Below are 24,726 nucleotides of genomic sequence, written 5' to 3' on the forward strand. Positions count from 1 at the left end.
TCTTAAATCTCGTCAATATATCTAATATTTCTCATTGTGAGAATGTTGTAAGAATAATTTAAGATTATTTAACTTATTTCTAGACATTGTTTACTTGTTTTGAGGCATTTTATCTTAAAGTGTCTTATTCCATTGGCTGATCATTTTACTGGTTGCAAGCATGATTTCTTTAAATAAGCAAAATTATCTGCATGGTTTCTCAAACTAAAAGTAAAATGATCTGCCAATGGAATAAGACACTTTTACTAGATAAGATTACTTGAAACAAGTAAAAAATGTCCAAAAACATCAGTTGATGTAATTTTATATTTAAAAAAATGAAACAGACTTCAGCAGTTTTAGTTGAACTTTTCTTTACAGAAAATTATACAAAACAACAGCATAAAACTTCTTCCATATCTTCTTGTATTGTTATTGTTATGATGTTATGAGTTGGCAGCCGACATGCTTGGAAATTGCTGTTCAAAACAGCATCAAAATGTGTTTTTCTTATATAACAGTTAAAGAAATGAAGCCAGTAAATATATGGAACCTTAATATCAGCTGATTTTACTGGTCAAACTCCCATACAGAGACTTTAAGAGTGTGAGGGTAGAAGCTGGTGCTCATGTTTCTTTCTTCTGTGCTTTGCAGCTTGCAGACCGGGCACCTACAAGGCTTCGTCCATGGACGGCTACTGCAGCAAGTGTCCACCTCACAGCTACTCTCACCAGGAGAAAGCATCTGAGTGCCCGTGTGAGAAGGGCTACTACCGCGCTGACATGGACCCCCGATCCATGGCCTGCACCAGTGAGTCGAACAGCAATGAATGAATGCAGGGGAAAGTGGAAAGAGTGGAAAGATTAGAGCAAGATAAACAACTTTCACACATTCAGTTGGTAGACTTGCACACAGAACAAGTGCTGCATGGATGGAAGGATACATTAAAAGATGAATGGATGGATGGATGGATGGATGGATGGATGGATGGATGGATGGATGGATTAAAGATTAAATGAATAAATCCAATAAAAAGGTGGAAAGATGAGTTTTGTTTATAGAGTTAGAGCAAAATAAACAACTATAACAATAAGCAAACATACAGTATGTGGAGGGTAGGGTGTTGGGGATGAATTGGTGGAGGGATACACTGATGGATGGATGAATAAAAGGATATATTTTAAAATCAGTCCAATTCACTTGGAGATATTAGGATCTCATTCCCACACGTTCATAAGGTGTGGCCACGCATTATTTTTATTTATATGGGATGTCACCAGCGGGGTTCCGTACATGGCAAAACAAAGTGGACAAAATTGTCCCTGCAAAAATTACGAGGGTTGGTTGAATTTGTATTAATTATTTAAGGGACTGAATATACAATCACCGAAACGTTCATGTTAACAGGATGTGTGCTAAACATACACGACATTTAAAATAGGTCCAGTATAGGTCAGAGGGATTCGACTGTAGTACATGCAAATACAGTAGATAATAAAGTGCTGAATGAATGATTGAATGAATTAATGTCATTATATGAATTTGATTTTGACCAAGTGGGAAACTGAATTTTGTTTATGTAAGTAGAGCAAGACAAAGACCTTCCAGCATACATTCAGTAGGCAGACATATATGTAGGAGATGCTGGGCATGGATGGATGGATTGAAAGATTGATGGATGGATAGAGAGACAGATGGATAAAAGATTGAATGAATGGATGGAAGGAAAGGTGTCAAGTGGAAAGATATATTTTTTTATTGAATCAGTGCAAGATAAACAATTCCCAGCTCACATACAGTAGGCAGACATTTAGGGCAGGACAGGGAGGGATGGATAGATTGAAAGATGATGGATGGATGGATAGATGGTCAGGGGGTTTCTCTGATTTATTGTGGGGGTTATTACTAAGTGAGTATGGTGTATTTCCACTTACATCATTGCCTCATAATGTCAGTCTGCCTAGTCGAACATTTCTCAGAACATTTACAAGGGTGGTGAGGTCACTCTATTGACATAGGAAGAGTGAATAGGCTAGGTGTGGGTGTGTGGGTGTGTGTGTGTGTGTGTGTGTGTGTGTGGTCTGACGCTGAGTAATTAAACAGGAAAGACAGATATCAATGCTTTAAATTCAGCCACTGCAGTTTTTCTATTGTTTCCTTTATCCCTGTGAACGAAGCGAAACTCAATTAACGGATCTGCTGAATTGATAAGAGTAGCCATGCATACCGACGTGTGTATGCATGTTCATAATGACCTTCAGCTAGAACACAGTGCAGCACACTTCATTTCAAAAATCTCACGCAGACACACATTGGAGTGAGGCCTCTATCACTGGCTCCAGATCTCTGAGGCAATAAACTGGCGAATTAGGCCAGTGGAAAAGATACAGGTATTTGTTTATAGATGGAAATCGTGCAGCAGGAAGCAGCAATAATGTGCTAATCGAATCACTGCCATTTCCAACATGAATCACACCAGAGCACGCTGGCGCATATGACTGCTGATGAACACGCTTTTAGTTTTAATAGTTAAAAATATGCACTGTTTTCACAAGACATGACCTCCTTCAACTCAAAGCTGGTATCAGTAAAAAAAAATAATAATAAAAAAAAGCAATTGAATGTGTAGACTCTAGATATTTACAATGATTATGTTATGATCTATTTAAAGCCATAGTATTTTTAGACATAGTAATAAGATAAATATGTACAAAATCATCATTTATAGGGTACTTTCTGTTGGGAGGTGGCTGTCCCAAACTCAATAAATTTACACTTGTAAAAAAAAAAAACACTACATTTTTATTTTTTTAATGTTGGTTTAAAAAAAGAAGTTCTTTTAAAGTGAAGTTTAGCTTTTTACATAAAAAACTACCAAAACACAAAAAGGTTTAGTCCTTAGGTGGAGCCTTATTTTAGCCACACACCCACACTTTAGAGCAGGAAGTGAGACTGCATACCTGTCCCTCATGGCCACATGGTGAGCAGTTAGATCCCATTGTTTTGAAGTAAATGTGTCCCTAAGTATGAAAATCAGTGTGTAACATTAACAATTTGCACAGATTTTTTGTAATTAAGTAATGTTTTTTGTGTTTTAGTGAAACATATTATGATTTTATGTATGTACAGCTGTTCAAAGCTGTGTTTGCTAGTCATGTACTGGCTAGTGTTTTTGAGTTCTGAATTTTAGCTTTTTTTTTTTTATTTTTTAATTAGCTAAAATTGTCACCACCGAAACATTTGGTAAAGTTTTGTTAGAGTTATGATTGTTTTGGTAGTGACAAAATGGAATGTTCCATCATTTGTTTCCATAAAATAAACATAAATAAAGTATAAAGTCACTCAGAGCAAAATGATTTTACTCTAAAGTCCAAGTCAGTTAAAAGTCTGAAATGTGTTTTTAACTCCAATTCAGTAGAATGATGTATAGGCACAAGCTGATCCACTTCTTCCGTATTGGTCCTTTGTTTTGCCTGTGTTTTCAGTGGGTCTGTTGTGTTTTGCATGCATTTTCAGCGTTTGGACTGCTGGACCGCCCGCCTAGCACCTGCACTCTCTCTCTTAAACTACAATGCTGTAAAACATCAAGAATGTGGCTTGATATTGTCATGTTCAAATAAGCAAGGTTGTCTCTGAAAATGACACTGTGTAGGGGCAGAACATGTTGCTCAAAATGTGTTCAGCTTTAGTGGTGCTTTAACAGATGAGCAAGTTACCTATTAAGGCCCTCCATTCCATCACAGACCGTTGCATTTGGACTTTACGCTGGTAACAACGTTGACTTATCAGACCACAGTACACGTTTCCACCGTGCATTAGTCCATTTTAGATAGGCTTGAGTCCAGAGAAGTCTGAAACAGTTCTGGACTTTGTTGACATATGATTCAGCTGTGTATAACACAGTCGTGACTTGCATTTGTGGATGCAGTGACAGATGGTATTTGTTGACAACGGTTTGTCAAGATATTGCTAAGCCATTCCTGGATGCTCCATTAATACCCAAGCATGATTACATCACCTTTTTAAGATGCTTTCTAAACATTTCACAATGTTCCTAGTCTTAAATTGGCCCCTGTCCCAACTGTTTTTTGGAACATCTCGCAGGCATCAGTTTCAGAATGAAATTGTATATTTCCAAAAAATATATAAATCACTTTTTAATAAGATGAATAAATCACTGTTTTCTGTATTTATCTGCATTTCGCGCACTGTCCCAACTTTTTTGGAACTGAGTTTGTACTTGGATGAGCATCACTTGCATATTTGAGATACTCAAGCGTACAGATGTGCTCACTGTGGTTACATCTGCTTGATGACCAATAAAAGACATGTACAGGAACACAAACGCCCACACACATTCTCTCTCACACAGAGTTTGGGGGAGGATTTGGTGTTGGGCGGTCTGTATGACCGATAGGTCTCAGGGGAGCACTCTTCATTCTTCCAGCCTGTATATCTGATGAAATGTCATCACCACAGCCTGTTAAAACCCTTCCATCTCCTCCCCCTTACCTCCGTTCTCTCCTTCATGTAGTCTGTCCATCCTCCTATCCTTTCATCAGTTCTCTTAACCCTTAAAGTGGAGAGCAAAAATAGTGAGCTGGTTTGATTAGACTGAAGAATCACACTGTGCAGACATTCACATTGTGAATGCAGTTATTTTCTTCTGTCTCTTTTTCTTTCTCTCCCACATTTTCTGTTTGTGTGTGTTGCATTGAAGCTTCATTGACATGACAGTGAACAGTGTCAGGAACAATTTTGCTAAAGCAAAGTTTATTCTGTTTTAATATTTAATGGCCAAATATTGTATCACAGTATCATTAAAGTTTCTGACAGTTTCAGTATATATCACGGTACACATATATTTTCAAATAAAACCATTTAAGATGCTTAAATAAACCCCGGTTATTAGGTTAACAGTGGCTTATTATTCGGGAATGTCTGAAATATTTTAATTAGAACCTTTTTAAACAACCAAAGTAATTCTGAAATGTTTTTATTGTGCAAAATAGTAAAAACACCAACAAAAAATACTGAACATGTAGATAAACCATAAGTCATACTACCTTAATATGTAGTGAGTAAAGCATTTGTAACAGTACTTTCACCAGATTTGGATTGATGCATGCTTAAAGTTAGCTGGTTAAGCAAGAACGGACGCCTGGATCCAGAAAGCTGAGAAAGTTTTCTGTAATTTAAACTGTTACTCGAACCCAAAACGAGCATCTAATACAGGGGTCGGCAACATGCAGCTCTCTGTTGCGGCTCCACAGCAGAATTTGATTTTTAGGTAAAAATAAAATAATCCTCCTTTGCAGTAAAATAAAGCTCTGCTGATCGTTCAACACAGTTTTAACACTAATTATCTTCAACGCTGGAGTTAATGTAGAACTGCTAATTCACCATTTAACCCTGAAGATTTAAGATGAACATCGATAATTTGGAGATTAATGCACTTTTTCTTATTTATAAGCGCTCAGCTGGTTTCCTGATATGTTTAATCTGCAGCGAGAAACTGTCAAACACGCGAAGTCAAATTCTCATTCAGATTCTCTCATTCCACCTTAAATGGTGCAGCAGTTACATTCTGGCGCCTCAGGCACGATTTAAGGTGGAATGGAAAAAATCAAACAAGAAGCTGGAGAATGAGAAGCGACTTCAGCCTCGTAAAAAGTCGAACGTTGAGAGACATTTAACAAGAAACTGTTCTACTTTTGAGAAAAAGTTTCATACCAGAGATGTGAGAAAAGCGGCTATAGCTGAGCTAAAACTTAAAGCAGAGCAAAGTAAGTCTGTGTGTTTGTTTATAATATATTTTTTAGCCTATATTAGTACATTAGAACATACTGAGACATATTAACAGCCAAGACGGTAAAATAGACATAAAATGTTGTGGCTCCCAAGGTGGTTTGATTTTTGTTGAAAGGACAAATTGGCTTTTCTCTACATTTGGGTTGCCGATCCCTGGACTAGTCATTAGAAATACACAAACTAGCCAGGTATAAATTTGCATGATTAAGACAGCTACAGCCAGCCCTGAGCATTGCGATTATATTGTTATGTATTACTGTTCATACTATATATATATATATATATATATATATATATATATATATATATATATATATATATATATAAAAACAATATTGTGAACCCATCAGGTGACTTGGTTTAAAAATTGGCCTGCATTGTTTTTGACCAAAATACCCACAAACGTGTTACTCTGGAACTGTGAGTGGTCAGGATGCTCACAGCCACAGCCCACTACAAAACACTGCGATTGGTCAGAGAGTTCACTTGTTTATTGCAGCAATGTCAGTATCACAGTGATCAGTATTGCAGTCATGATTAACAAATGATACATAGTGCAGCCCTAGTTAAAACTGTAGTTTAACATATTCTACCACAATGTTCCCTTGTCTTACTGTTTAGTCAGCTAACTGTCTTATTGTGATAGTAGAAAGTAACACAGGCAGCAAAGTGCTGAAAAACTGCTGAGCCAGTGAGAATACACAAGCAGCCCCCTGTAAGTCATACCCCCCACCAAGACAGCGCCTCTCTGCCGCACTGCCCTCTTTTCTCTTTCTTTCTGTCTGACACGCATTCAGTTGTGTTTACGGATTCCTGCTGAACTCGTCCACTACCAGCAAGGCCCATCCGCTACTTCAGCATTAAAAATAGCCGTGCTATAGAGTAGATTTTAGTTTGTGGGATTGTTTGTGTATTTGTTTGTTTTTCCTTGCTCTCTTGCTGCAGAGTTTGCTCTCTGCTTGAGATTAGATTGCGCTAGCATTGTGCTCTGGGATTCTTTCTGTCTTCTAGTCTTCACCGAAAAGAAGAAGAGAAGGATTTTCCTGCAGGGAGAGTTTGCCTTAGAGGATTTCTATCAGTAACAAGCACTCGTTATTTTCTCTCACTTAGCCTTGCTTCCTCCCACTGTCTCTAAATTCAACACAGTTCAGATTCTTTATAGACTGTTTAAAATGTTGCCAGACACAGTAATAACAGTAAGGCAAAAATAATGAATATTAATGTGAAAAGAAAGTCTTATTGGAGCTGGAATAGTTTGGCCTGGGGAGGGATTTTAATTTATTGTGCATCTGTAGTGTGTGTACTCTTTACAGTCTGACAGTAAATGTGCAGAATGATTTAAATCCAGTATGAATTGGCAGTGTATGTAGTTTTCACAGTTCGACAGCAAAAGTTGTGAAGAGATTTTAATCCAGTATGAATCTATAGTGGGTAATATTTACAGGTTGACAGTAATAATTGTGGATTGATTTTAATCCAGTATGAATCTATAATATGTAATATTTACAGTCTGACAATAATAATTGTGGAATGATTTTAATCCAGTATGAATCTGTAGTGTGTAATATTTACAGGTTGACAGTATAACTTGTGGAGTGATTTAAATCCAGTATGAATCTATAGTGTGTAATGTTTACAGTCTGACAGTAATAATTGTGGAGTGATTTAAATCCAGTATGAATCTATAGTGTGTAATGTTTACAGTCTGACAGTAATAATTATGGAGTGATTTAAATCCAGTATGAATCTATAGTGTGTAATGTTTACAGTCTGACAGTAATAATTATGGAGTGATTTAAATCTAGTTTGAATTATGAGTTTAATGTTTGCAGTCTGAAAATTCCAGAGATATTGACTTACTGTAACTGGCTGAACCTGGAGCTTCCTCTGTCACAGTAGTCCCGTTCCAATCCACTTTACGATAAAGGAATATCAAAACTTGCTAACAGACATGGTCATGTGCTGTGTTGTTGTCATTGGGCTACCCTTTGATATCTTTGACCCAGAGATACTTTGTCCTGTAAAAATTGACCAGTCAGATACCTTACAGATAACATCATAGCGGCTTCTCGAGTTTTAGCACAACATGCTGTGCTATTACCATAATAATCCTCAACACATGCACTCTAACACACTGACTCTCTTCGCTTCAGGGCCCCCTTCGGCTCCAGAAAACCCCATCTCCACCCTGAATGACACCTCTGTCACCCTGGAGTGGAGCCCTCCACGGGACAGTGGTGGACGCGGTGACGTTACCTACAACATCCACTGCAGAAAGTGTCCAGGGGATGGCAGGAAGTGCAGCCCCTGTGGCAGCGGTGTGCATTTTCTGCCCCGTCAGTTTGGACTCTCCATGGCCAAAGTGCTGGTCTCAGATCTGCTGTCTAATACCAACTACACCTTCAGCATCGAGGCGGTCAATGGGGTATCTGACCTGAGTCCAACCCTGAAACAACAAGTGACTGTCAACATCACCACTGGCCAGACAGGTAGGAACTACTAACCACTATGTATTAGCTTGTATGATCCAATCAAACAAATTATATTGATGACACAGTTAACTCATTTGTATTTTATTATAAAAGTATACTACTGTATAGTTTTATATTACAGTTTTATTACTATTACATGAATAGTTATTCATCTATTAGTCACTTAAATCACTCTGAATAAGCAAATAGTCTTTCCTTTTACTGCTTTTCTGTTTTCCCCACATCTAGTGTATCTCAGTAATGCAGAATCTTTCTTGCTGTCAGGCAGAGCGCAATTATACATGTACACAAATCTGCACAGCCCTCTAAACATGTTTCATTAGGCATGCTTTTCCCCATCAGAGTGAAATAGTGCCTCAGGCAAAGCTTACTTTGAAGAGCTTTAGCTTTGCACTAGCCGCAGCAATCCTGTTGGTTTTGATTGACCCTGAAGTGAGAACTTGTAGTTAGCATACACAAAAATGTGCAGTTTCAAGAAAAAGTTTGTGGGCCATTTAGAATGGATCTAGATTTCTATATAAATAGCTCTTAAAATGTCAGCTGATCATCTGTGTCATAATAGTAAAAAACAACAAACACTACACGTGTTGCCATAACTTTACTGAGCAAATGGTTTCATCAATTAATGTAATTTATGTAAACCTCTGGAGAAAGAGGTAATTAGAGTCTGCTGGTCCAGTCAATTCAGGTGTGACTTGCTCTTGAGAAAACACCATTATGGTTTCTTGCCCCATTCACAACAGGATTCTGTTCAAGTTCAATATGGCCCAATCAATAGAGACCTCAGAGGACCTTAAAAGAGAGTTAGTTGAAGCTCAATATTGAAGAAGAACTACAAAAGGATAAGTAATGAGTTGGACCTCCACCCGTCTGCAGATAGACTGCTAGTTTGCAAATGGAAGGAAAAAAAGCACTGTTGATGCTTTCCTAGGAGTACAGCCAGTACAAGGCACTGCCATAGAGTCCTCAAAAAAGTCTGAAAGTGTTGAACTTAATGTCTGTGTTTGAGTTCTACTGAGGAAAAACAAAAACAAAAACTTGAACGAGTGTTGTTAGTTAAGGGTTTCCATGGAGGAAACCATAGCTTCAAAAAAAGAAGTCTGCTGTAAACAAGCATATGGAACGATAAAAAATGAGGAAAAAGTTGAACTTTTCGCCTGATGTACACAACATTATGTTTGGGAAAACATCAGCACCAGCACAAAAGCCTAATGCCACCTCTAAGCATAGTGGAAGGAGTCTAACAAAAACAATAGTATGGATCTTCTTTGCATATTGTACAAAACTATTTTAAATTGTAACTGTAAACAGATAGCACAAACATCATTCAAATGACTGTGAAGCATGGTGGTGGGAGTGTAACAGTATAATAGTGTGGGCCTTCTTTGTTGCATCAGGGCCACAATTTTGCAGTAATTCAGGAACAAAATAAATTAGCCGTTGTTACAGCATAATATGAGGACACTTATATGGATACATTTAAAAACAGCGATTTCATATCATTTTTTTTTCTGTGAGCACTGAAAGGCTGAGATGAGAGAAATGACATGTTAACTGATTCATTTCCCCAAAGCGCTCTGTTGTAATGCAAACCAGCAAAAATGCAACAAAATAGAGTAAAATTGTAGAGATTTTGCTGTTTGTTTGTTTGCTTATTTGTTTGTTTTTTCAGTAGTGACCAAGTCAGAGTCCTGAGCGCATTTCCTTTGAGATTCTATGACATGGTATGAAGGGAAGCATAATATGAGCTGAAACATTGGAGGTTCCTCTAGTTACTAATTATGAATTCACATACTTCATCACTCCATCAATGACCTTTGTGTGTTTTCTTAAGACGTCTTTCTTTATTATTATGAATTAGATGATCAGATCACTTCGTAGGGACTATTCATACAGAAACCCAGAGTTTTAAGGGCTTCACAAGCGTTTTTATTCTCTCAGTTGTATCTTTTATGAGAGTTGGGGGGAAAGATATTTTCTTTCACATGCTAGTCAGATTTGCTTATTCAGAAATCATTGCTTATTCAGAGCGATTGCTGACAGGGAAGGTTATGGTTTCATTCAAGGACGTAACTTTCTAAACTCTAGAGTGTGTGTGGTTGGCATGCTTTAGACAATTCCACCTGTCAAATTCCATTCAGCAGTGCTATTCAGCTCTGAGGGCTATTATTACATTATTAATGCCTTGTTATATTATACATAGTGAGTCTTGAAAGCTGCAGAGTTCAGGGTTTGGGTTTTGAGGTAACCCTGTGATAATCATATTCATGAATCTTTTTTTGCCTTGTCGGTGATTGATTTAGAGAGTTTGACTTTGTCCCCTTTAACTCAATAAAGTCAGTCCTTGTGTGTTATCAGCGATGCTGTCTTAGGCCTTAAGTGGGGAAAAGTAAGCTAATAAAACTGAGCTTGTGAACTGCCCATAGATGAGTTAGACCAGTGAGAAGCAACCAAACACCCATGCGTAGCCACAGGTAACTGGTCTGCCACGCTGGCCAGAAAAAATTAAAGTGGCTATGCTGGTCCTCAGGAGGTACCACTGAGACAAAGTTAAGCATTTTGCTTAATAAACACAGAATTGTGTTTGGAAAAAAAACATACCAACACCCGCTATCTTTTTTTTGTGGAGAGCAAAGCACCTACTAGCACAGTTGATGGTGTCACTGGTAAGAAAATAGCCCCTCGTACATAAAGGTGAGAGAATACCCGATAATGCCCTGCATTTTTGGCATTAACCATGTTAGGGTGCGTTACTGTGCACTGTTAAAAATGAGAGGTCAGCTCAACTCAAAACGATATATTAACTGATTACATGGCTTTTCTTGAGTTGACTCAACTTGAGGACACGAGTTCACACAACTCAGTCTTCCTAGTTGAGTCAAAAGTTCTCTTAATTTTTTAGTTCTGCAACTCAGTGAGGTGAATAAAATGAACTTGTTTTTTTTTTTAATACTCAACTTCCCGACTAGTCGGGACTCTTTGCATCACACAAAGCTGCTAGATATTTTTCCTCTTGGGTAAGCACTTCTGGATGGCTATGGCATTACTGGGGCTCAAACTCACAGCCTCCTGTTGGGGTGACGGCTTAGTCCACCGCACCACTCAGGAACACATGAAGCAACTCAGATTTTGTATCTACAAATGTTTAATACACCGTAGAAAATATTTGTTGTTTTAACTTTAAAGCACGCCATCGTCTCATGTGGTGCAACTGTCTCATAATTCGTCCCAACATCAGGAGTTTGTGAGTTTGAATCCCAAAGCTGTCCATATCTAGAAGCCCAAGAGGAAAATAAGCCAGATGAAACGGTGTGATAGAAAGAGCGCCAGCTAGTGGGAAATTGAGTAAAAAAACAATTTGATTGTGTTTATCTAAGTGAGATGCAGACCTAGAAACAGAAGCTGAGAGAATTTTTGACTTGAATTCTGGTGTTTTCAAGTTGAGTGATCTCAAGAAAAGCCATGTAATCAGTTACTAAATCATTTAAGTTGAGCAGATTTCTAATTTTTAACAGTGTGTAAATGTTTTGAGTAAAATGATAAGTACCAAGGCAGTCTAAGTTACAGTGAAACGACTAACAGGTTCTAGATATTAGGCTAATAAAAGATATAGTGAAATATCTTATACATATTTGGAGTAACAAGGTGAAAAAAACAAATATGCACTGGTTCAGTGTAATTTCACACATTTAAGCATAAAAGTAAATCAGAAACACCTCCAAGTACCAGGTAGGTTATATAGTGTAAGTTACATACTTACCAAGTTAATATCTAGAACCTGTTGGGCATTTCAGTCAAATTTAGTTAGCCTGCCTTAGAACTTACTGTGGTGTTTTCTGGAACTTTAGAGTTTGTACCTCGCATACCTTTTTAATATCTAAAACTTAGGACACTGTAAAAAAGTTTAATTCAATTTAAATCACAATATATTATCTTCTCTAGTTGCAAACACTACTGTGGTATTGATTAAACATTTAGAATCTGCACTTTCAACACAATTTCACCACTTATTTCAATGAACAACAAGTGAGACATAACTCACCAAAATATAAGAAGAGGTGCAGCATTGAGGGCTCTGGGAGGGTTCATCTATAGTAAGGTAAATTCTGTGGACCCCACATTCACAGACCACAGTCACTCTGAAAGGCCTGCTCTTGTAAAAGTTCAAAAGTTCACAGCCACTAAATAAAACATAAGATCAAGGATTCCATGCTCAGGCAGACGGGTGTCAAAAGTCTGATGCTTCTTCTCACTCACTGCTATGTGTGTGAGGAACGCTGAGTCCCCCCATAACTCTCTGACCCGGGCTGTAAATATGCATGAGTCTTTTCTGCAAGTGATGAGGGGAGTTTTCTGAGAGGAATGAGCCCGAGCCAAGGGTCAAACACAGCCTCAGGAATGTGAACGATTCACGCTGAATATTTATCAGCTCGGCTTTCTGAAATAAACACGTGCACGGCGCAGAACTACGCAGAGCCATTTCGACATCCTCAGACACACTAATCTGATTTGATTATACACTGTAAGTAATATAAATATTTGTAGGGAATGTGTTCTGCAGACCGCATTCCAGTGGTGAACCGGTTGTAGAGAAGGACCACAGAAGTTGTGCTAGAACCATTTAGAGTTCTTTTGCAATTGAAGAGGGGTTTTGTTTGGAGGATATGGGACAGAGGACATGGGACAGAGGACACACGTTTTTTGATTAGCCCATCATCCAAGACATGTTTAGTGTCTGAAGTGTGCTGCTATTTTTGCACTGGAGCTGTGAGACTAATGTGGCTAGGAAGTAATGGAAGCTTATACCCCACTAATTAGCAATGTACACACACTTTTCACTGTAGTAGTTGTTGTTGAGCACTGGGGGGTGGGGAAGGGGTTGGGGAGGTTGGGGTGGGTAGTATGAGGAACAAAGACATGGTCACCTCCTGACTTACTGAGATCTTTACCTCCAAACACCTGACCAGGACAGACAAAAAGGGGTGGAGAAATATATAAAGATACGTGCTTTGAGACATGCTGAGAGGTAAGAGTGAGAGAGAGAAAGAGAAAAGGTATGAGCAAGAGAGAGAGAGATAGAGAGAGACCTACTTGAAGGCGTGAAAGAAAGTGAGCCAGAGACACAGAGAGAGAGAGAGTTAGAGGACAAGGAAGAGAGTCAGTGACAAAAAGGAAGGATGGAGAAAGACATGCTGATACCTGATTGGGGGAGAAAAAGAGTGAGAGAGAGAGAGAGAGACAGCGAGATAGAGGGGGGTAGGATAAAGTAGAGAGAGTGAGAGATAGAGATAGAGAAAGGTAGAGGGGGTAGAGAAAGGTAAAGATAGAGGTAGGGGGGGTTAGTGAAAGGTGGAGAGAGTGAGAAACAGGTAGAGAAAGGTAGAGAGAAAGGTAGGGAGAGTGAGAGATAGAGGTGGAGAATAGTGGAGAGATGGAGAAAGAGATAGAGGTAGAGAAAGGCAGAGAGAGATAGATGTCGAGAAAGGTGGAGAGAGAAAATGTGAGAGATATGGGGTAGAGAAAGGTGAAGAGAGAAAGAGGGAGAGAGGTGGGGGTAGAGAAAGGCGGAGAGAGAAAGGGAGAGTAAGAGATAGAGGTAGAGGAAGGTGGAGAGATAGAGGAAGAGAAAGGAAGAGAGAGATAGAGGTAGAGAAAGGTGGAGAGAGAGAAAGAGGGAGAGACGTGGGGATAGAGAAAGGTAGAGACAGAGGTAGAGAAAGGTGGAGAGAGAGAAAGAGGGAGAGATAGAGGTATAGAAAGGTGAAGAGAGAAAAAGGGAGAGGGATGGGGTAGACAAAGGTAGAGAGAGAGAAAGAGTGAGACAGGTGGGGGTAGAGAAAGGTAGAGAGAGGTGTTAGACTGTATCAGTCAGGTTGTGGTGTAGGAGTGTAATTACTTGCTGAAGTGAGACCCCCTCTACAGAACACACTCATACAGCAACATGTGTGTGTGTGTGTGTGTGTGTGCGTGTTTGCGTGCGTGTGTGTGGATGACAAGTGCTCTTGAGGGTGTATAGTGAAGCTTCTGTGGCGGCTGCTGATGCACTAAAATTAAAATGCTTGGCCAGAACTGAAATCAAAATTCCAAACACACTGAGCCCAAAACTGAGAAAGCTGACAATGTATAAGACCAGTTTACATAAAATAAACCTCATAAAATCATTAGTTATACTTTTAGTGAAACTTTGCATTTTGCCAGTCGTTTGAGATTCTTTTCTCGGTTCAGTACCACGGCTGCAGACTGTATCGTTGTGCTGGGCAGGAATTTCTGCTCCTGTTATTTTGCTACATTCTGCATACTGAGCAGGATGTCATGTATAGAAGTGTAATCAGTGGAGATGTTCTCGGCCGTTGTGCACCCTCAGTTACAAATCCCTTGTCTACCATCCCTTGTAGCCACAGTGAAGTAGTTCCTTCTACACTGGGGGCTTTTTCACTGATTATCTGCTGCTGCTCAAACTGTTTGAGCAGTTAAGGAGGGCAAAGAAAACAAACTGCGTTTTAAATAACTTTTTCTCAGTTTATTTACCATTCAGTTTTTTTGTATTCTTAGATTTTGACACTATAGTGTAGGTCCTTTTCATCTTTCTCTTTTGGCCAAAAACCAAATGTCTTATTTTTTTGACCAGTTTCTATCTAAAATCTCAGTGCACCCTTATTTTCTGTGTCAGGATATCAGAGCACTTGTAATTAATGAAAAGAACACAGTTTGTTTGGACTGCACACACACACACAGCCAACCACACACACTCACACAGAGTTCATTTTGAATATTATTGTCTGTGCTTGAGTTCCCAAATGCATCAGCACCTTCATGCTGTGCTGTTTATCTCTCTCTCTGTAATTTCTCATTTAGATGACTGCAATCAATTTCAATTACGTTCTCCCTCTTTCCCTCTATCTCTCTTTCTCTCTCTTTCTCTCTCTCTCTCTGCAGTGAGTGTTATTCTGAAAGAGAGAAAGAGTAAGGACAGCATCACTCTGGCGTGGCAGGGACCTGACAGACCAAACGGAGCCATCGTCGAGTACGAAGTCATTTATTATGAAAAGGTAAAGACAACTGTCCGCTTTAATTTTCTCTTCTCTTCTCTTCTGTTCTCCCTTCCCCCTCCTCGTCTCTAGCAGATCTGTCTCTCCTTTCCACACACAGATCTCACATACTCCTCTCTGACCCCCATTAGAGCTCCTAACGATTACAGGCGGTCAGGCAGGCGTCTAATCAAAGGCTAGAGAGTCATCTCACTCTTGAGAGTGAAAGTAATCTCTGGCTCACATGCCACTGACCGCGTGTACAAGGCTTTCCCCTGTTAATTAGCTCCAGCGAAAGAAGCCTGACATCACTGAGTCTCACAGTATCAACCTTAACTTCATCTTAACACAGCATGAGAGCAAATATGTCTGTATGGTCCAAACCCATGTACTCCAGAGCAAGTTGATATTAGTCATTCATTACCTGAAACTCTGCATCTGCAGAGACCTGAGATTTTTTATGTTATTTTTACCTGAAAAATCTACCTGTGCTGGAGCCACAACAGGGCAGTACAAGAGCCACATGCCCCTCCGGAGTCGCATGTTGCCAACCCCTCACCAAACTGGCTAGCTCACTTACTCGCTAATACATAAATAGTCTCATTTGTAAACATTTATATAGATGGATTTGATCTTATAATATTTGTAAGTGCAAATCCTTATTCTAATTGTGATTTATAAAATGCTATGAAATAATTTGATATGAAAATGCATGTAAAAGAACGTTTTTCCAACCTTGCACAGGAATGTAATAGTGGCAGTGCCGGTGTGCTACTAGCATTATAGTGCATGATTCGTAAACATTGAGTTGTTATACGTTTGCATGCAAATGTGACAAATTCCACTTAAAGGAAGCCAGTTTTGTTGGGAAAATGCTAATGTGACTGGGCCTTTAGAGACAAAGCATCAAAATCGGCTTGATTGGTTGAAAAACTGAATTCTGGCTATTTTTGGTACATAAAACTGCACTAAATGTTCTAAGTGGACTAAAGGAAATGACTAAAACATGCTAGCATTGTGTTCACTTATCCTCACAATGTCTTATCTTTGAGAGCCGTGCATTCATAAAGTGAATAAACCCAGTTTGTTCAGTTACGCCACATCCTTCACAGCTTACTTTGAGCGAGTGCTTGTCGTATGCAGCGGCTGGCACATAGGCCAGATTTAGCATGATTATGGGTTATGATCCTATATTGAATACACAGATGGGTGTCTGGCACAAGAGGAGTCTGTGGCAGATGCTTTGTGTGTGTTTGTGTGTGTGTGTGTGTGTATCAGAAGCCACACACGCACTTGTTCACGCAGGGTCCAGTCACTCCAGAGCTCATTAGGAGACGGAATGGCCTTTTTCTAATTGGCTCGCAGAAGAGATCGATCAGACGCTGATGAAAGTCGTACAGCTCCAACTTGAGTGACAGTGGGTGGCATTCTAATTTCTTGGAGGAAGATTGCCTCTTATTATGCTTGTATGATTAGCTCATACGCTTCTTCTCAACAGAAGTGTTAAGCATACACGCATACAGCACATCAGGCATTCATCAATTGGTGTGTTGACAGAGGCAGGGTGGTGGGTTGGCGCTTTTAGGGTATAACTTTAATGAGTTGTTTATTATATATGAATGAAAACATTGCCCCGGTTTCCCTCCCACACATACACCCCTGTTTGTTTTTATGGTTTGTCAGGATGTACATACAGTATACTATGGCGAAAAATGTCAGAGAACACCCTTCATTTATTTCAGTTCCACTCGTAACAGCCATTAAGTACAAGTTATTAATTTGTCAACATAAGTAAACATATATTTAACAGAAAATTACACAGAAGCCTCGACAACTAAATATAATATTATATTTTTCAGTGTTTTTCAATGTCCACTGTTTGCTTTTATTACACTTTTCCATTCTTTTCTCGAGGCTTGCTTTCAGTTTTTCATAGAAAATTGCAGAAATGTTTTTCCACACGTCCAAAGTTCAGTCTTAGAAGTTGGTTGCATTTTCTGCTTCTCATGAGCGAAATAATTCAAGACACATTCAGTGATGTTGAGGTCTGGAGTTTGGGGTGGTCAATCCATTGTTCTCAGAGCACCAGCAGCTTCTTTGTTTCTTCTTTTTTGTCTATTTCCTTTTCTCAGTGATGGCTTCTTAAGTTACACAACCTTTCAGACCCAAAGCGTTGAAATGTTTTCTCACGGTGGAAGGATGGACTGTGGATGTTTTCAGATCTGAAGCAGCTTGATTTTCTCCTCTCTCTCAATGCTAAAAGCTTTAAGAACTCTTAATCTGATGGGGACAGTTTTGATGGTGTACCAGGTCTTCCAGGTGGTTGTTAGGAATCCCCTTTTCTCAGTATCCTTTAATAATTATTTGAACTCCAGTGTTGTAAAGTCCTGGTTTTCTATTGTGTGTGTATTTGACCTTCCACTTTCTTGTGCAAGTAGATTATCTTAGATCTAATCTCCTCAGAAAAATCTCCTGAAAAATTAACATGTTGCACTTCATGGCTGTTTTTGGGTGGAAATGAAATAAATGGTGTTTCTGACTTTTACACAGTACTTTATAGCCTGTGCCCCATTTGCACTGCCACTGCAACAAAACCTAATATTTCTGAATGTTCTTAAGTTCAAAGTATGTCAATAAAATATGAAAATATGATATGAATCTTTGGTTTTTCAGGCCAAAGTCAGGACTTGTCCTGAAAACGTATGAAAACAAACCGTACAAGCACCACAGTATCATGAAGAGAGCCAGATGCTGACTCAGGCCCAATCCCATTTCTTATTATTACCTCTAACCCTTTCTTTTCGAGTGTTGCAGTCGAGTGTCTTCCCTACGAAATGATAGCAGTGATAGCAGAGGAGGGTAAAGTTCAGAAACCTCGCTCCTGGGCTTTAGTTACATTTAGGGAGTCATATGCCTTCAAAGGAGGGGGGCGGTTGGGGGTGTTGGGGCTGTGAACCTGAAGTCAACAAGATTTGGGACACCCTACGCCTAACTGTGAATGTGCAAAGCGGAAGGGTAGGGCTAAGTGGTTGGGCCGAGGGGTGAAATGGGATTGGCATCTCTGTGTCTAATGTCTTATGAGCACACATTCGTTGGTGTCCTGAAAAAGAGCCTGATGTTAATCCACACTTCAGATCTGCAGACTCACATGGCTGCGAAATAATATTCAGTATTAATTCCTCTAATCCCCATTTCACAGTGAGAAGCCTTATTAAAGCAGAGCTCTTTACAGGTGTCTTCTTTTTCACTGCTAAAACCATTTACGTTTATTCAAACAGGGCCTATTCAATAACTCAGGCCACCAGAACATTACTGAAAAGCTATTTCTTTAATAAAGTCTACATATGGAGCACTGTGTGTAATAGCTTTGCATAAATATAGCCCTTCAGATTCAAATAAAATATTTAAGGTTTTTCTTTCCATGAAATTTTTAAATACCCACCCCATCACTGTCGGTCTATCCTTAACGCTTGAATTTGAAAACAATTATTGGTAACACTTTCTATGAATGTCACCTTTGTAAGCATCTATAAACACATTCGTAACATGTTATGATGCATTCATAAGGCATTATAAACATGGCTATAAATATTTATAAAAATGCATTACACGTTATAGCCATGCTTATTATGCATTATGAATTGTTAACATAATACATTAGAAGTACTGATCATAACAAATTATAAGAGCTCATAAGTCGTATTTGTCCGCTCTAAGTAAAGTGAAGCGTACTGTACTAAAGCCTCCTCCAGTGTTAAGAGTGAGGCTTCAAGTTGAAATATTTACTGAAGGATTTACTGAAACACTAAAACATTCACAATAAAGCACATTACAGGCTTCAAACGTCAGAGTTTAAACTAGTGCTGCTATCAGTGTTTTACCCAATGTGGGAAAGGTAATGTACACCACCGTTAGCTTGGTATTTGTCTTTACTTTACGCTCTCCAAGCTGGGACTGACTTCTTTGGCACTGACAGTATAACATGTTATTAACACTATTTATAATGCATTATATTAACAATTCATAACGTATAATAAACATGGCTGTAAAGTGTAATCCAGTGTAATTCATTTTTATAAATGTTTATAATCATGTTTATAATGCCGTATGAAGGCATTATAACATGTTATACGTGTTTATAGATGCTTACAAACGTGACATTCATAGAAAGTGTTACCCAATTATTTTATACCTCTTTCTGTTTAATGTTCTAAACTTTTCTATTTTTTATTATTTAAATTTGATGAAAGGTTATTTTTGTACATTTATACCACTTTTTTGTCATCGAATGAAATGAAAGCAAAGAAAAACATCAGAATGTCTAACTTGTTGGTGCAGAATATAAATGTAATTATTTACATAACTATGTAAACATGCAACATTCAAAGACCTCTCCATTTATTTAATTTCCAGCCAAAATGTTTTAAGTGCCAGATGTTCATTTTTCAGGAGATATTTCTGAAGCTGAAAGTCAAAGGAAAATAAATGAAGAAAAAAAATTAGGGTTCAAAAAATGAATGTAGACCACCTCTGTCATCAACACGAAGCTGTTACTGACAAAAAAAGGAAAATTTGCAAATCTAACAAGAAGCTTGTGGTGTTCTCAGAACAATGTATTGACCATCACAGAGCCCACAGCGTCATTGAATGTATTTGAGGTTATCTGGATTGCAAGAAGCGAACAGTGCAACCAACCTCTAAGACTGAACTTGGAGTGGAAAAATATCCCTGCAGATTTCTTTGAAAAACTGAAGGCAAGTCTTCTAAAAAGAATGAAAGGTGTAATACCAGGAAAGGGTGGACACACTAAATACTGAAAAAAAAAATTGTATTTAGTTGTTAAGGCTTCCGTGTTATTTTCTGTAAAATAAATGTTTTTGTCATTTTCCTGATGCTAAAAATGAATAACTTCATGGCAGTTTTGACTAGAAATGAAATGAAGGTTGATCTCTGTATAGCATATGTACATCATCACATTCTACTTACGTTTAAAATTAAGATATAGCTATTGCTATACTACGACATTGCCTTTAAGGCTCTGTCAGTCTTGCTTTGTAATGGCATCATGTTGTCTGGACTTTCAGAACCAGAGGGACCAGAACTACACGGTGCTGAAGACCAAGTCTAATGTGATGACAGTGGAAGGCCTGAAACCTGGGACTACCTATGTGTTCAGAGTCCGCGCTCGCACCGACGGAGGCTACGGCAGCTATGGCGGCGAGATCGAGCTGGAGACCAGCCATGAAGGTGAGCTAACTTTTCGCAGTCTATATGTACTGTTTGTATTCTTCACAAGAAAGTGCCATTCCCAGTCATTTCCCACCCATGTATTGCTGTATTTGGTCTGCCTTGCTAATTCTTTAGTCTTTAAAGCCAATACTACATGCAGAATTGCTACTATGTGCAAAATAAAGCAACCAGTATGAAAACTTTGTGAATGCTATGGATTTTAAGAAGCTAAAAATTTAGATAATCAATAGCAGCTGATAAAATATGATAGGAAATGAATCTGATTCCAGTAGTTTTAGTTAAACAGTGTTTGACTGACAGATATAACTACCCTGGGATATCACTAAAGATATTTATTATTAATATTTTACCTCTCAGTAATAAGTTACAACGAAGGCAAAGCTTGCACTGATAATGCAGTGGGGTGTTAGGTGCGGTGCTGTAGAGTTAAACCCTTTAGATTATGAAATGGCTAATCAGTAAATACTGACATGGCTTAACTCGGTCTGATTAAAGAGATGTTTTCAGTACTTAAGCTTTTTAAATGTCCTCAGAAAGTAGCTATATCTGCAGATTTTCCTACTCGTTTCTGCTAATAACGTGATTCCTGATGGGAAAGTGTGATCCAACTAAGCCAAACTTAACTGACTTGTGACTCGCACTCACCCTTAACTGACTTGAATTTGACTCAGACTCACCCTTAGCTGACTTGCAGCTCAACTCAAACTTGCCCATAACTGACTCACAGCTCGACTCAGACTCACCCTGAGCAGACTTGCGATTCAACTCAGACTCGCGGCTTGGATTCGCTCTTAACTGATTTTAACTTGCCTCAGACTCACCCTTAGCTGACTTGCAGCTCAACTCAAACGCGCCCATAACTGACTCACAACTCGACTCTAGTTGTGATTCAACTTAGACTTACTCTTAACTGACTTGCGGCTTGGACTTGCTCCTAACTGACTTGAATTTGCCCCAGACTCACTCTTAACTCACTCTCAACTCTTCTCGAATCCAACAAGAAAGTAAGTCTCGTCCATCTTTAAGACAGTGACAAAAAAACGCAATAACAGAGAATATTAATGTTAATTGGTGTGATTGTCGCCGGTACAATATTTCTGTGGTACCTTTGCATTTGCTGTTTTTTTGACTCATTGTATTGTATGGGCCTGGGAGCAGTTCATGACTTTAGCTTTTCAGAATGAAATGATCCTTTAACCATCTCTCTCTCCGCTCTGCTTCCTCTCTTCACTCTCTTTACCTCTCTCTCTCTTTCTTCACCCTCCTCCTGCGTATGTGTGCCTCATCGAGCAGCTGCTGTGGGACTTGGTGCAGGATTTTTATTTTAATGTCGTGAAGTAGAGTGTGACTTATTTACCTCCTTCCCTCTGCCGCCCCCCCGGGAGGAAACATACATGTCTCAAAGCCTCAAAGGACACAGAAAGCTGTGTTGCAGTAACCTGTTTGCCTTGACGTGGAGCAGGCAATCGAGGCACAATTTCAGGCCACTATAGAGGGGCTGGGTTGCATGTGACTAATTGGAGCCCCGTCATGGCCCACCAAACACCTCTGGTCCATCAGACCTGCCCCACCGCAGCCAAGGTTACATTTCTAATTCCGCACATCAATCATGTTAATTACTCTTTTAATTAGAGGCGAGGTGCTTAAGCTCATGCCTCACTGGGCTATATTAATAAAAGCCATAAATCCCATTGTTCATACGTCTTATGTTGTATAGCATGCATGCGCTCGGCTGTCTGTTTTCTGACTGTGTGGTGTGAACCCGGTTTGGAGTAACTTATCAGTTGTTTTGTTATTAATATATTAATATTGTTTGTATTTGCATATACAATAATAGTTTAGTGATATCGATATAATACAGTAAACAACACACCTAATTTTATTTTATATTTTAAATAGTTAGGGGCCATGTTGACTGACTCACGACTCAACTCGGGCTCCCCTTAATTGAACTTAGTTGACGCAACTTGAACTTTTCTTTTACTGGCATTTACCTTGTGCTTAACTGTCATGTGACTTGACACAATATTGCCCTTAACTGATTTGGACTTGGAAACGCCCTTAACTGTCTTTAACTTGATTCAGACTCACCCTTAACTGACTTGCAGCTCAACTCAAACTTGCCCTTAACTGACTCACAACTCGACTCAGACTTGCCCTCAGCGGACTTGCAACTCAACTCAGACTTGCCTTTAACTGACTCACGACTTGACTCAATATTGCCCTTAACTGACTTGCGACTTGGACACGCCCTTAACTGTCTTTAACTTGATTCAGACTCACCCTTAACTGACTTGCAGCTCAACTCAAACTCACCCTTAACTGACTCACAGCTCGACTCAGACTTGCCCTCAACGGACTTGCAACTCGACTCGGACTTGCCCTCAACAGACTTGCAGCTCGACTCGGACTTGCCCTTAACTGATTTGCGACTCAAGCGTTGCTGTTTACTAACTCATAACTCGACTTGGACTCCCCCTTAACTGACTCATGATTCGACCTTCGACTTGCCCTTAACTGACTCGTGACTCGACTCAATATTGCCCTTAACTTAAACATGCCCTTAACTGTCTTGAACTTGATTCAGACTCACCCTTAACTGACTCACAACTCGACTCATACTTACCCTTAACTCACTTGCAACTCTTCTTGGACTCACCCTTAACCGACTCAAGACTCAACTCAGACTCACCCTTAACAGACTTGTGACTCGACTCGGACTTGCCCTTAACTGATTTGCGACTCGAACTTGCCCTCAACTGACTCGTGAATTGACTTGGACTTGGCGACGTCTTGCCCTTAACTGTCTCGTGACTTGACTCTGACTTGCCATTAAGTGACACGCGACTTGACTCGGACTCATCCACATTTTTTTTTTTTTTTTAAGTTAAAAGAGGAATTTTTCCACCAGTCATCATGTCCATCCATCTGCACACAAACTTTGAATAGTACTGTATGTGAAAAAGACAGCCTGTACACCTGTACAGCTCAAATGAAATACTGAAGGTCTAGAAGCCAAAGCAGTTTTATCTGAACACGATGACTGTTCTCTGTCTTTCATTCATTGCAGCAAAGTCAATATTAACACTATCGAAGTACCAGCTGTGCCAGAGAGCCACACTGTTGACATTATCTCCACCGCTGAGGTGTTTCAATAAATTTGTGAGGAGTCCCCTTTCCTGCCAAGTCCTCATGCTCCACGCAGTTGTAGTATCTAGTGTATAACTCTCCGAGTGCTGAATGTTAGCGAATGTAATTCGAAATCAATTCATGTTGCCGGGGATATTCATTTCATTTCCCTGAGAGGGGCACTTACTCATGCGTCGCCCGGCTTGATAAATGATGTATTTGTTTTGAGTAATGGCTCGATCAAGGCAGCGCAAAATCCATACGCTAGAGAAGAAAACGTCCAATCCCGGTCTGCCTCTAGGAACGGCGGCGCGGCCATTTGGGTTGCACGGCCGTTTGGGCTGCATGTGGGAAGGCAAAATTGACTTTGACGTCTTGCTGTCGGTGTGGAGCAATAGAATGTCAGCGCTGCATTCTCTGTGGGATCCGGTATCTCATCATACGGTTAGCTACCATGCAGCACTGTGATTCATCTTTCTCTTTCTCTGTTCTCTCTCAGATATGTTGGCTATTGGAGATCCCAACCAGTCCACCATCCTGGCCGTGTCAATAGCAGGTGGCGTGGTGCTCCTCATCTTCTTGGTGGCTTGCTTCGTAGTGAGTGGAAGGTAGGACGCTGGTCTCCTTGAAAGTGTCTACTATCCCTCCATCTTTCAGTCTCTTTCAGGCCAATATGAAGGTTCTACAGATGCATCTCCAAAAGACCTTGTATCTCCAAAATGAAAGACCTTGCATCTCCAAATTGTTAACTTTACAGGAGAAGGCAAAAACCTGCTTTACTTTTAATGTAAGTCAATGGAACCAGACTTGTTTCAGAGTAATTTTGGGTCTTTTCTTTTGGTGCATTCATCTTGAAATTTACACACAATGTAAAGGGCAACAAATTATGTCAGACACTGAAAAACAACAAAAATGGAGATACGAGGTTTAGTTCCGACAGCAGCGATTTGTAAAAATCCTGCCAATAAAAGAGCCTATGTCCCTCAATTCTTTTTTAAATCTTATTTTCTCCCCAATTTTAGTCATTGCAATACCAC

General features: G+C 39.4%; 1 protein-coding gene across 1 annotated transcript in view; it reads left to right on the forward strand.

Annotated features, from left to right (window-relative positions):
* The window catches only part of epha4b (eph receptor A4b), a 186,238-nt gene that overhangs the window by 99,565 nt on the left and 61,947 nt on the right, over positions 1-24,726 (forward strand). Inside the window, exons 4-8 of the mRNA XM_036596481.1 lie at positions 634-789; positions 7,944-8,279; positions 15,219-15,331; positions 20,395-20,557; positions 24,189-24,297. Coding sequence (XP_036452374.1) covers positions 634-789; positions 7,944-8,279; positions 15,219-15,331; positions 20,395-20,557; positions 24,189-24,297 — 877 coding nt within the window. The remainder of the gene's footprint in view (positions 1-633; positions 790-7,943; positions 8,280-15,218; positions 15,332-20,394; positions 20,558-24,188; positions 24,298-24,726) is intronic.

The sequence above is a fragment of the Colossoma macropomum genome, unplaced genomic scaffold (assembly GCF_904425465.1).
Source record: "Colossoma macropomum unplaced genomic scaffold, Colossoma_macropomum, whole genome shotgun sequence".
NCBI lineage: Eukaryota > Metazoa > Chordata > Actinopteri > Characiformes > Serrasalmidae > Colossoma > Colossoma macropomum.